Source organism: Anser cygnoides, chromosome 27, assembly GCF_040182565.1.
Source record: "Anser cygnoides isolate HZ-2024a breed goose chromosome 27, Taihu_goose_T2T_genome, whole genome shotgun sequence".
In the NCBI taxonomy this organism is placed as follows: domain Eukaryota; kingdom Metazoa; phylum Chordata; class Aves; order Anseriformes; family Anatidae; genus Anser; species Anser cygnoides.
Window position 1 is genome coordinate 3,839,586 of NC_089899.1, and position 13,016 is coordinate 3,852,601.

The following is a 13,016-nucleotide window of genomic DNA, read 5'->3' on the forward strand; positions in this document are numbered from 1 at the left end:
ACTCAGCACAGTCTTGAATGTTCCTAAGATTAACTGCTTCCTGAGGTAGAAAGGAGGAGGAAACAAGTTCGTGAGTTGTATTTTGGAATCTGGAAAGAAGTTGGAAGTTCTGTGCTATTCTGGGCCAGCATTCGTACAGCAGAGACCTAAATCACTGCTGCATTTACGTTCCCAGTATGTGCTGCATAAACATTAAGGCAGGGGCAGAAGGGTTTAGGGGAGGGAATATTGATTTGATCAAAAAGCAAACTAAAAACTCCAGCGTAATCTCTTTTTTTATTATTATGGATCTTTATATTATCTTCCTCTTAACAGTGTAAGCAGTGAGCAGTGGCTAATGCAATAACGTCTAGCTTAACACTGCAGTTAAAAACTGGACAGCAGATACCTACACCTAGTTTTCTTCAGCGTGGATAGGTAATTACACTGTTCTTTATGAAGATTTTTAAGTCTTTTCTCTCTCTTTTTCCCTCACCCTTATCTCCTGCATTCACATATGCAAATTTATATGAGTATTCATGTAGCTATATTCTAATGTTTAGCTTGGGAATAGATTCTGTAAGGGAAGCAGCAGAATGACTCTTTGAAGATGTAAGCAACAGTTAACGCTTTCTGGGTAAACCTGCTTAGCCATTTTAACTGTGAGACGAGGAGTAACCTTTCTAGCCAGATTCCGTGCTGCTTCTCAAACAGCTCAGCTTTGAAAGTGAAACTATATAAATATGTCCCTACGGGAATTAAGTGTAGTGGTGTTACTGATCCACGGCTCAGATTTCATGGAGCCCTGTAGTGCTGTTCTCTGCTGCGGTGCTTAGATATTGCAGTTGCATTCCTCCTGCAAAGCAGAGCAATTTCTGCTTTCCTAGCAGCAGTTCAAGTGCAGCCTGATAGGAGAAACCTTTGTCACTCTAAGGATTCAGATAGAAATGTCAAGTTAAAAAGAAAAAATCAAGAAAGGTAAGATTTAACAATGTAAATGCAACTGGCAGGACTGCTGGACTGTGCTAAATCCAGTTGCTTCAAGACCTTGTGTTGACTTCAAGGAGCCTTATTCAAGTATATATTGAGTGCCTGATCTTGTCACGGTGTAGGCTCAGCCTTGTCCTAAGCCTTGCCCTCCCTGTCCCCATGGCATAACTGTGATAATTCTCTGTTCTTGATTTCGTCTTCACATGCACATTCTACTACAAACTTAATGCTGTTTTTTCAGCATTTACTCTTAAGCTCACTGTGAAATCCTAATGCTGATCTGTTCAATGTCACGTATGGGGGAGTGTTTTGCAGTGTTGTTTTTTCCTTTGTTCTTGCTGAACTTTTCTTTGTGAAAGAAGCTTTTTGTTACTCTTGTATTCAGAGCTGGAGGGCTTCTTCCTGTATATTATTACAAAGCTACAACTAATAACACAGGATGTGCTGTGAGGTGTAAAAAACTTTTGAAAAAGAAGTAGGCCAGTTGATGCTCTTCTGGGGGTGCTCAATGGGCATTTTAGAAGCACCATTGTCTTCAGCTTCCCAGCTGCCTCAACTTGAAAACTTGGCCTGTCTAAATTGCAAAAATATAAATATGTTGCTTCACACTGTACCTTCTTCTATATTTTTGTGATGTACAATGATAGCTGCTGAGATAAAGAAAACTTTGAAGAAGGTGACCTGACTGTAGTTTGCACATGAGAGTAGATTAGATAATGGATGTTTACTTCTTTAGTATTTTGAATCTAAGAATATTCCCCCTAAGCAAATTGCAAGACTTACTTTAAATATTCCCCCCTTGGCAGAGTTAAGTTGCTGTCCTCCACCAAGCCTGTGTTTGCTATCATGGAGTTCTGGAGGGAGAATTCTTGGTTGTGTAATATACCGTGCAGCTATCGTTACACATCACAAAAATATAGAAAAGGGTACAGTATGAAGTAACATATTTAACTTCTTGCTATTTAGACAGGTCAAGTTCTCAAGTTGAGGCAGCTGGAAATCTGAAGATTGGAATAAAGCTGTGTTTCTAAAATGCCCATTTGAGCACCCTCAGAAAAGCAAAACTAGTTATTGTGGCATCTTTCCCTAACATGCCTATTGTCTGCCCTTTGGAATAAACCTGTGGTACTGAAGAAATGTTTTCTGAAGAGCTGAGGAAGGAGGGAAATGTAATTTCTCTCTAGGGTTCTCTTGGGTGTTCCTGATGTCCTTAGTTACATTAATCTAACTGGAAGCTGAAGCTGTTTCCAGGCTAAGTCACTAAATGATCACAAATCTACACTCTATTTCAAGGATGCAACTCAACCTTTCTGCTCCATCCCAGGACAGAGCAGAGGAATTGTGTGCCTTGTCCCCAAGCAGGCATGCAGCAGCTGCAGCTACAAGACTCAGGCTTTTTTGGCCACCAACCAGATAACTTCAAGAAATGCAGATCTTGAGATATCTGCAATCAGCCCGCTATGTCCATATGCTAGAAACTCCATGCAGGTTATGACAAGGTTATGAAACTGGTAGATCTGCTTTTTGCTGTGCAGTGTCTGTGGTCAGTTGTATCACCACAAGTCCCAGCTGGATGTGTTTAATACTAACTGCTAGCTCATGTTTTTCAGACGTTGCCCAGCTTTTCTGAGAACACAGTCCTGCATGGGCAGCCAGAGGTCATACAGCATCTTGGTAGCTGTTTGAGAAACCCAGGAGGGCGTTTTCCAGGAACTATTGTCATGGACAACTTAAAATACGAGGCCTCTGTGCTCTTGCTGACTACACTCCCTAGCTTTAGTATTCTTCATATCTGTGTGGTATGTAGGTCATTAACTAGCCCTGTGACTCCAGCCTGCTCCAAGAGAAGAAACCAATACCTTCTTTTCCAGACTTCAGGCACAACAGCACCGCTATAGTGTTCTGCTTTTGGTGGCCACGCATCATGTTATTCAAAAGCTCATTTCATGAAACATGCTTTTTTAAGGTAACAGGATGTTTCATTTGCTGCTGGCACATGTAAATCTACTGACCTATAGATAATATAATAGGAAATTGTCACTTCTCTTCATAGCAATACTTGGAGCGTTTGTTCTGCCTTTGCCTCCGTTATGCTGCTGATCAGTGACAACTGAAAGGATGAAAACCATAACAAGGATGGTTGGAAAACATAAATAGTACAAGCCCATCACAAGAAATTGTTATGTTCTACTTCTGGAATCAAAGAAATCCCAGCTTCTTTCCTGAATGGATGTGTCTTAACCCACTTGCTAAATATTCTGAACTTTCCTTTGTTTTGTTAACCTTAGAATCACAGAATCATAGAATGGTTTGGGTTGGAAGAGACCTTTAAGATCACGTAGTTCTACCCCCTGCCATGGGCAGAGATACTTTCTACTAGATCAGGTTGCCCGAAGTGGCCTTGAACACTTCCAGGGATGGGAAGCCTTATAAGGCTTATTTTTCCTCTGCCACCTCTTGTAATTCTTGTGTCTTAACAGAAACATTTTGCTTGTCAAAATGGCTTTTGAGGATGGGAAGGTCATTTCAAATTTAACTCAGTTTCATATCAGAGAGTCCCGTTAATGAAAATCATGTCCAATATATTACTTCTTCTGGCTACAACTGAGATTTTTACCAGCTAAGAACATTTGCCAACACTGTTGAGGATGGTGTCTTTCATGCCTTGTATAGCTCTTTGTAATTCTGGCACCTTGCTTAGGTTATCTGACTTTCCTAGCTGCTGTCAAGTACCTATCCGAAGTGTACAAACTGTTTTGGAACGTTATCACCACACTTCATAGTGACAACATGCTGAATTCATTGCCAGCTAAGTCAATACTTGTACGGTTTGCTTCTACATGCACACTTTCTTGTCTATAACTATAGAATTTTGTGCAGAAACCTGTATTCATGCAGTCTAGAGGAGACTTAGGGACATCCTGAAAACTTGGTTCACTGAGGCTCTGAGGTTCAGTGTATTTGCCAGCTTGTCCCAGCTTATATCTTTGTCACCCAAATGGAACTATACTAGTTAATAGCATGTTTACTGGGTAGTTTGAACAGATTTCTCTAGCATGAAAATATGTGTACTTCAACTAGCTTCTCTTTTTAATGTGCAGTGAATCCTGTCATGACTCTTCTATGGTCGTGGCTTCAGCTGCCTTTGCTGAATCACCAAAGGCAAGACAGAAAGGGAATTAGCTCTGAAGCATCCTATGGCAAGGGGACAGATAGTGGATAGCAGGTTGTTCCCACCTTAAAACACCCTTCTTGTGGGAAATTAGGTTATGCTCTATGCCCCAGAGAGTCAGAGAGATTCAAGAGATTTGGCAGGCAGCTTAAAATCTGTTACATCTTGACTGTCAGGTTCTTAAAACAGATTTTGAAGAGTCTATAGAAGATGTTTATCTTCATTTTATGTACCAATGATCTTTGTGCAGACATCACACTGGAAGGAGGGCTAGCAGACAGAGTGGAGAACTGCCTGGAAGTGGGAACAAGCCAGCAGATTCCGGAGTCCTGGAAGCTGCATGAGAAAGAAAATGCTGTGATTATTGCCAAACTGAGATCTGGCGAAAGACCTCTGTGTTCTTTTCAGTGCTAGTCAAGTTGGGTGCTGCAGCAAGAATGGATATCGTTCTTGTGGTCATACTGCTTCTGCTCTCAGATACACTTGTACAGTATAGCAGGCTCCAGATTTTTCAGAGTCATTTTGGTGTTGTTCATTTAGGTATCGGATGCTGAAATCAGGGAATGCAGGGAGGAAAAAGAGAACGCATTTTTAGTATGTATTTTTTCCTTTTTCTTTGTTGAAAAGGGGAAAGTGTTTTCCTGCTTTGTTTATCTTAAATGCTCTGAAAATTGCATTCACTTTGTGTCAAATACACATATATTTGCAATCAGTTTTGTCATCATACTGAATTGGCTGTGAATGCTTCAGGAGAAATGAGAGTCAAATTTGAAGAAGCAGGGTCCTGTTTTTCCCTGTTATAATCCAATCAGAAGACACATTGAGATGAATAAGAAAAACCAAATCAAGAAGAGAGGTTGTACTTCAGATGATATCCCTCAGACTCTACAAAATTCTGGAATAAGCCATATCTTCAGTTTAGCTAACAAAGGAACTACTCCTGAACTAAAGGTATCTTCAAAATAAAATATATGATTTATTTTCAATCTGTTAAGCAATTGTCCTTGCAGAAAATGGGCCAGGGTTTGGGCCTCTCCTGCATGAGGTGTTTTATGATATTCGGGTTTAAATTACATGTTTTTTTTTCCATTGGTTTCGTAAGATGGCATTTCCTGTGTGCTGTTGAAATAATCTCAATGGGCATCTAATTCCCTTACATAGTTTGTACCTACACAGAGTCTGTTTGATTTGCATTCAGAACTTGTGTTTGGGATATTTGTTGTTACCAGTCAGAATGAGAAGCCTGTAGTGGAGAGCAGCACAGCTCCTGTTTGTGTGTGAGCTAGAATTACCAAGCAGCAGTATTCTCATGCTGAATGGTTTGGTAAACCCATTTCACTCTTTTATGCTCCTAAACTCTCTGATCATATATGTAAATCACACCTTCAGTCATGGTCTTTAAGATTCATTGAGATATACCACTTAGCACAAAAATTTCTTACCTGCAAGTACTTTCTTTAATAAAGTCAAGCAAAATATAGATCTATTTTTTTTTAAAGGACAAGCCTCAGGATAGTATTAATTACCGCGCACACATACACATACACACACAGTGGAATTGTAATATGTAAATAGAAACAAACAAATACAAAAGATCAAAGACTAAAAAGTAGGGATATGTACATATAAAGGAGAACTGGTAGCTAGCCTTGGAACAGACTTGCCAGATCTTCATGATACCAAGCTGTCCTTCCTATAGAAAGGGATCTATGAACCTGAGAAGTTACAGTACTCAGATTAAAACTTTCCGATACATCTTGTTGAGCATGACACTAGTGTGCTCTGTTGAATTTCGAGGCACTTTTCTCCATGTTAGCCTTTTTTTGATTCCGTGCCAGGAATCAGCAGTCGCTGAGCACCTGATAAAAATCTGCGAGTAGGTTATCAGGTCCTTGGGCATTGATGCATTCCACACCTCTTCTACTTTCATAGCCAGATGCAACCTCAGCTAGGGTGTAATCCTTCCTCTGCTTCGCTGGCTTGTGCTGACAGGTTTGCTATGTGCTAGACTATCCTCAGTGTATTCTGGTCTCTCTTCCTTCCAGGATGGCACGCTCTCTGAATGAATGGCTATGGCAGCACGAGTTCTGGCTCCCCCCAGGAATTACCTGGGAGGACATGAAGGAGTCTGAAGACATCCATTATCCTCAGCCTCGTGATCTCCTGCTCAGTATTCCGTTTGCTTTAATCTTGGTTGTCATTCGATACGTCTTTGAAAGGTAAGTTATTTAGTGCTCTTTGGGGTGTTTTAGGGATAATACTGTCAGTTTGGGTCCAAAAGCTGGCTTTATTGTCTGTACCCAATGTATGATAAGGAGGTTCACAGAAACTCCAAGTCATAAAGTGTGCTGACATAAATGTTTCAGCTCTTTCTATACAGCTCTGTTTACGTACTAAAGAAGCGTGTTGAATATAGGACACAAATCCTACCCTTAAGGTCTAATTATAAGCAGTGTGACTTCCCACACTTAAAACAAGCAAGCCCTAGAATTAAGTTTATGCTTGTGCTCTAGAAGGCAGATATGCAGTTTCTATTGCACATTACTTGCTATTTCTGGGCCAGGTGCAGTGGAAATAATGCTTAGACTACCCAAATACAGTTAAATCTCCTTTATTTCAGGAAATGGGGATCTAGGATATCCCACCTGACAGAGGAGCCTGAATAAGATGCAGTAAGATAAGCTGAGACATCTGACCTCAGAATCAGTACTGGCATAGCCACATGAATATATGCATTTCACTGACCACTGTTCTGGATTCAGGAAGTGTAATTTCCTTGGGAAGCACCATGTAAAGATATTTGTAGCTGCTTCCTCTGGGTTGAGGCCTGCCACAGCCACTTCCAGCGCTGGGCTGCCAGAGTCTCTCTTCCTTTTCTCCTTCTACTACCAGACCTGCTTCGGTGGCTGCTTTTTGCAGATTCTGGGGTATGATCTTCCAGGATCAGCACAAGAGTAACTCTGCCTCTAGGATTTTTCTGGCCAGAGCCATTTGACTATTTTACACATTACTATTCAGCACAGAAAAATTGGGAATTATGGCGAAAGCACAGCTAGAAATCCCACAAGTTTTGCTGGCTCTGACTTTCATTAAGGTCTTGAACTGCTGCTGTTGCTATAAGCAGTTTGGCTGTAGTTAGTATTGCGTGCAACTCAATATAATTTGCTTGTGGATTAACTGAGCATTACTTTAGTCTCAGCCATTGTCAGGGCTGCAGAGTAAGACCCGTTTCATGATTCTGAAAATTATTTAAAATGGTCTTCACTGGATTGAAAAATTGCTTTTACAAGTTGTCTGAAGAGGTGTTCTTTTGAAATAGCGTAGTCAAAATCCATAGTGGTTTTAAGCTCAGAAAGAGCTTGAACAAAAAGTTTTTAAATGAAAATTTTCAAAAATGAAAATTAAAAAAATGTTTTTGTCATCCTTTTCAAAAAAAGAGTCTGCACAAGAAAATGGTTATAGGCGTTTTTGAGGGCTCGAAACACGTTTCTTCTCCAGATTCTCTGTGATACGAGGACAAATTGAAAAACTTTTTAGAAATAGATTCTGAGCTCTGCTGTGAGAATGCTTTTATGTAAAAACACTGGCATTAAATTGGGTTTTTATTAAAAACAAATGCATGAATGATTACTTAAAGAATCTTCTTTTGATGATACAAACTTGGAATCCAAGTCTTTTCTTTGTAAATAATATGTTTAGCGTGCATTCCATTAATTCCATGGTTTTTATCCTGCCTTTTCCTGAGGACATAGGTGTCTCAGTTACCTCCACTGATGTGGGAACCAAGGTGCTGTAGGTAACCATTAAAACAGAAGTGAATCACATTTCTTTCTTGCTGACCTGCAGGACATGGCTGTATACAGTACCTCTTTAGGCAGGTATTGTCCTTAGGTCACTTGGACACACTTGCAGTGTTAAGCTAGAGATTAAGCCCCAATGTTCTGCATTGGCTAGAATTGTGAGCTCTTCAGTACAAGGAAGACATGGACATGAAGAAGAAGGAGCCAAACTCCTCTCAGTGATGCCCAGTGACAGGACAAGAGGCAGTGTGCACAAACTGAAATGTATGATATTCCCTCTGAACACAAGAAAACACTTTAACTGTGAGTGAGGGTGGTCAAACATTGGAACAGATTCCCTGGAGAGGGAGTGGTCTCCCTTTGTGGAGACACTGGAAACCCAGCTGGACACAGCCCTGAACAGCTTGCTCTAGCTGACCCTGCCTGAGCGGCAGAGTTGGACTGGATGATCTCCAGAGGCCACCTCCAGCTGCAATGATTCAGTGCTTTTGCAACTTTGTCCCTTTATTCCTCTCCCCCCTGCCATACTGGTCCTAGTCAGCCTAAATATCTTTTCCATCTCCTTTAAGATGCTCCTGACCAGATCAAAAGATTCTTATATTTCCTTTCCAAGCTCTACCTAAGTTGGGAGAGTTTCCACAGGCGTAGGCCTACTCATGCATTTTAAAACTGTTTTGATTCACAGACTTCATTAAATAAAAGCTTCTTGTCACACCCTTAGGAAAGATAATATCTCAAGCCCATTTTACAGGTCCAGGAACCCTGTAATCATACCACTATCTTACCTATGCAAATTACAAGCTAGTGTTCTGAGCTATATTCTTGTTTGTCCTAACTCTCCGCAGTCATTTATTTCAGCATGAAGTTTTCTCATTCTTAGTAATTACCATTTCACATTCAGTTCATCCTGGAGAAGAAGGGTTCCCTTAGAGAATGGGAGGGGTATGAATCAAGTCCTCTGTTTCTCCGTTACCTTCTGTGTACAGTAGGGCTAGGACCGTTTAAACTCATTTGCACAGAGTTTTGAGAATTGCAGATTGAAAGGACGTGTGTTATTTCTCATTCTCCATGTAGATGGCCATGACTTTGTAACTTTATACACCTGTGGGTCAATATGAGTGTGATTTTGGAGAACGTAAGTAGGCTAACACGTTTAGTTTCAATGGGCTTAGCTTGGCCTCTGGCAATTGATTCTACCCTCATCTATTACTTGCAACTGTGCATCAGGTGCAGAGCATTTTTTTCTCTAGATGTGCACTTTCTTCCTTGTGGTGTCTGCTCCAGGATTTCAGAAATGCTGTAAACTGTTATCATTTATCTGTGTCAGAATTCCAAGAAAATACAAAGACAAGAAGTTCAGAGAAGGTTCTGCAAACCCTGATTCACCAACTGCATTAGACACCATGCTTGGCAGTTTTTAATGGTGCCATCTTCTTATTTTGGAGATTAAACCTGGGAAAGACCCTGCTACACTGAGCATGTTTTTTCCTCTCCTTGGCACCTGCTGGCTGAACTTGGAAAAACTGAGACAGCAGCGTCCGACAACCAGTTGCTCTGTGCATTAGGTGGTGGCTGTGGGAAGAGGCTATGCAGTAGTTGGGTGGGGCCTGGGAGAGCTAAGGAGATTGTGGGTGCAGCCCTAGGGGAAAAGAAACAACTCACACTTCTGTGAAGCAACTCCTCTGTGAGCTAGTTTGCTCTGGGTAAGTTGGAAAAATAGGGGGCATTTGGTGCTGATGAGAGCAGAGTGCACACTCCTAGTCTTTGCCACAATATTGAAGCAGATGCTGGGGGAGGTCGGTAGTTCTGTCCTGACAAAAGAGAGGACCTGGAAGTTGAGAACCCCTTCCTCTGATAGTTCCAGATTGTGCTTATGAGTATGAGGAATGTCCTGCACCTGTATCTGGTGCCTGAGTTTAAACACTTGCATACCCATACTTGTGCTTGGGATTGTCCCGACCCAGATGCAGGACCTTGCATTTGGCCTTGTTGAACCTCATGAGGCTCTCAGAGGCCCACCTCTCAAGGCTGTCCAGGTCCCCCTGAATGGCATTCCTTCCCTCCAGTGTGTCAACCACACCACGCAGCTTGGTGTCATGGCAAACTTGCTGAGGGTGCACTTCATCGCACTGTCCATATCCCCAACAAAGATGTTAAACAGCACCAGTCCCAATACCGACCCCTGAGGAACACCACTCATCATTGATCTCCTTTTGGGTGTTGAGCTGTTGACTGCAACTCTTTGGGTGTGACCATCCAGCCAATTCCTTACCCTGTGAGTGGTCCATCCATCAAGTCAATGTCTCCAGTTTAGAGACAAGAGACAAGTTCTATAGTGTTTGAGACTTCACAGAATTACAGAATTGTAGGGGTTGGAAGGGACCTCAAGAGATGTGCTCGTGATGAGATGAGATCATCAGGTCCAACCCCCAAAATGGGACTTCTTTCAAATGATGGACTTTTTTCCATCAAAGTCAATTTCTTGGAGTTTTGCGGTTATGAAGAAATCACAGCTTTTATTGTAGTGTTTCTTGTCCATGTTGTTAAGAAAATAAGGAAACTGAAGTGCTCTCTGGCTAATAAAGGAGAAAGTTGATAAACAAAATGTACGTACATTTTAATAGTCCTGATTTTGGACTTGACCTGTGATTTTTGGGAACTGAAAGTCATTGTCAGTAAATTTGAATCCCAGTAGTTTCCAAATTGCAGTACAGGACGATTTTATTTGTGAGAAGACTGTGTGCAGAGGAGGGTTTTCAAGGTACCAGGTTCAGTGTCCGCCTGGAGACACTCTTGTTGCAAATAAGGCAAACTGCATCTTGGGCCGTATTAGAAGGAGTTTGGACAGCAATTTTTGAGGTTTTTTCCCCCTCAGCTTGGCACTGTTTAGAGTATATCTCTGTACTGTGTCCAGTTTTGAGTCGGTATCCCATACTTAGACTGTGGCGTCCTGACATCACTTGTGATTTTCCTGAAGTTGCATTAAGACCAGGGTCTTAGATGCACAGTCTGTGTTTCAGGGGGTCATTACCTCCTCATGGGTACACTCTAGAGCTGTCTCAGTCACTCATTTCTTAACTGTCTGGGAAATAGCTAATGAATTTGCAGCTTATGAAAGTAAAGTTTCCATAAGAACCGTCTTGATATGCTTCCTTTAGGGGGGATGATGGCATTTTAATTACATCTTGTATGAGGAAAGAACTGTTCCAGTAAATGTAGAAAAGGTTTTTAATAGGAGAAAATGATAAAAGAGATCTCAAACCTTACATACCCCGAAGTGGTTCTAGATTCTTTGAGCTGAAATAGCTGAAACACCAATTTTCAGGCACAAGTACAGAGCCTGAAACTCTAGCCTGTGAAACACTTTTGTGAAGGAAGCTAGGGTCTAAAACAGGCTCTGAATTGTATGGAGTTCTGTTCAAACCCACAGTAGGTGTCATTGGTGTTAGAAGTCCTCAATCTAAATTGTTTTTTTCTGTCCATTCATTTCTGCATTTCTACTTGGATTGCAGTCTCTGAACCCATCCATGATTCATATGTGTTTCTGAAGGACTTGGCTTGCTTTCAGGTGTTACACAAATAACAGTCATTACAAAATACATGTCAAAATAAAATCAAAGCATTCTGTCTGAAGAAAAACCTGAGGAAACTCATGAATCTTTAGTTGTCACCAACACAAAATAGAAGACTCAGATAATTATTTGTTTTTATACTTTTAAAATCTTTAGTAAATAGAACCATAGATTCTAGTCCAGGTTAGCTACAATCAGCTTAAATAAATTATCTGTACTGTATATATGTATATATATGTGTGTGTTTGCATATATATATATACATACTGTGATACTCTTATATCAGTTTAATCCTGGACTATATAGCATTGGTAATAATTCAGTACTCATTTAAATACAGCTCTATAAACAACATTGATGTTTTTAAAGGTGCTTATAATAGATTTCACTGTCTGTTTGCAGAACAACTTTGCTAGTGGGAAGTGAGCATTGTAGGTAAGGATGTTTTGGGGAGGAGAATGAGCGTGTTGCCAAACACTGTTGCTTTGGAAGGAGATGCAATGACAAGAGCCAAAATGGAGAACTTCTGGGCTGTTCCCCTAGTAACTGGTCCTTCAAACGTTTGGTAGCATGTAGAAGAGCACTTCAGAAAAGACTCTCTTGGATTTGTCAAGTGATTCTGTCAAACCTTCAGATGCACTTGTGTATTCTGCTTCCTCTGAGCTGCATGGGCTGTGAAGAAATGTCTTCAGTCATGGAGAGATTGATTTTATTTTTTTTGCATTCAGTTCTGAAATAAGTGAGAGGGGAAATGGGTGGCAGTGTTAACTTTTTGCTGTTCTTAATGCAGTGAGGGAGAGTCAAACCTGCTAAAAATCAGCAGCTGAAAGTTAGCTTGTTGCATCCACAGCCTGTCCCCGCTACCTTCACATAGAGCCTTGCATTATCGTCAAAGGTGTACGTGATACTGTCTGGTGCCTTCACTCATTTTGTACTGTGCCTACTGATTCTCCTCAGCCCTGTATTAAGATCAGCAAATTCAAGGTTGCTGTAGTCCAGGTTATAACACCTTTCTCTCTTCTATCCATTCAAGGATGGAAGTGGTGTACTGTAAGCCATTGAATAGGAGCCAGAGATAATTCAGTTTTAATTAAATTATTTGAAGTTGCAAAAATGAAAAAAAGGCAGCTTCAGTTATGGAGCTCTCTGTGCCTTGATTATCCTCTGTTAGGCTGCCACTGTGCTTCTGCCCCAACTTTGTCATGGGAACAGTACCAGCAGAGCAAATTGTGTCCTTCTGAACGCCAAGCGTTCCTTTGCTGAGTCCATTTCATCACTGGGGGTTAGGAGACGCTCTCATAGATTGATTCTGCTTAACCAGCTAGAGAAATTCTCACAAGTGATCTTCCTGCTTCTTTACCTTCAGGATCCAGAGTAAAGTGTTAAGTGATGTGTATTATCGCTCAGATTAGTTAGAACATGGGATTCTGGCATTCCAGCATCTCTGAAGGCAGTAGATATGAAGAATTGAGATATTTTTTAATTAAAAAAAAAAAAAGTTTA

General features: G+C 40.9%; 1 protein-coding gene across 7 annotated transcripts in view; it reads left to right on the forward strand.

Annotated features, from left to right (window-relative positions):
* LOC106045005 (ceramide synthase 4) overlaps positions 1-13,016 on the forward strand; it is a 54,603-nt gene that overhangs the window by 15,479 nt on the left and 26,108 nt on the right. For 5 of the 7 annotated variants that reach the window (XM_066983793.1, XM_066983794.1, XM_048077647.2 and 2 more), the window contains one exon: positions 6,187-6,360. In XM_066983793.1, coding sequence (XP_066839894.1) covers positions 6,187-6,360 — 174 coding nt within the window. Of the gene's footprint in view, positions 1-4,971; positions 5,093-5,835; positions 6,018-6,186; positions 6,361-13,016 lie in introns of those variants that run through there. The other 2 variants (XM_048077651.2, XM_066983792.1) reach the window with 2 other exon arrangements.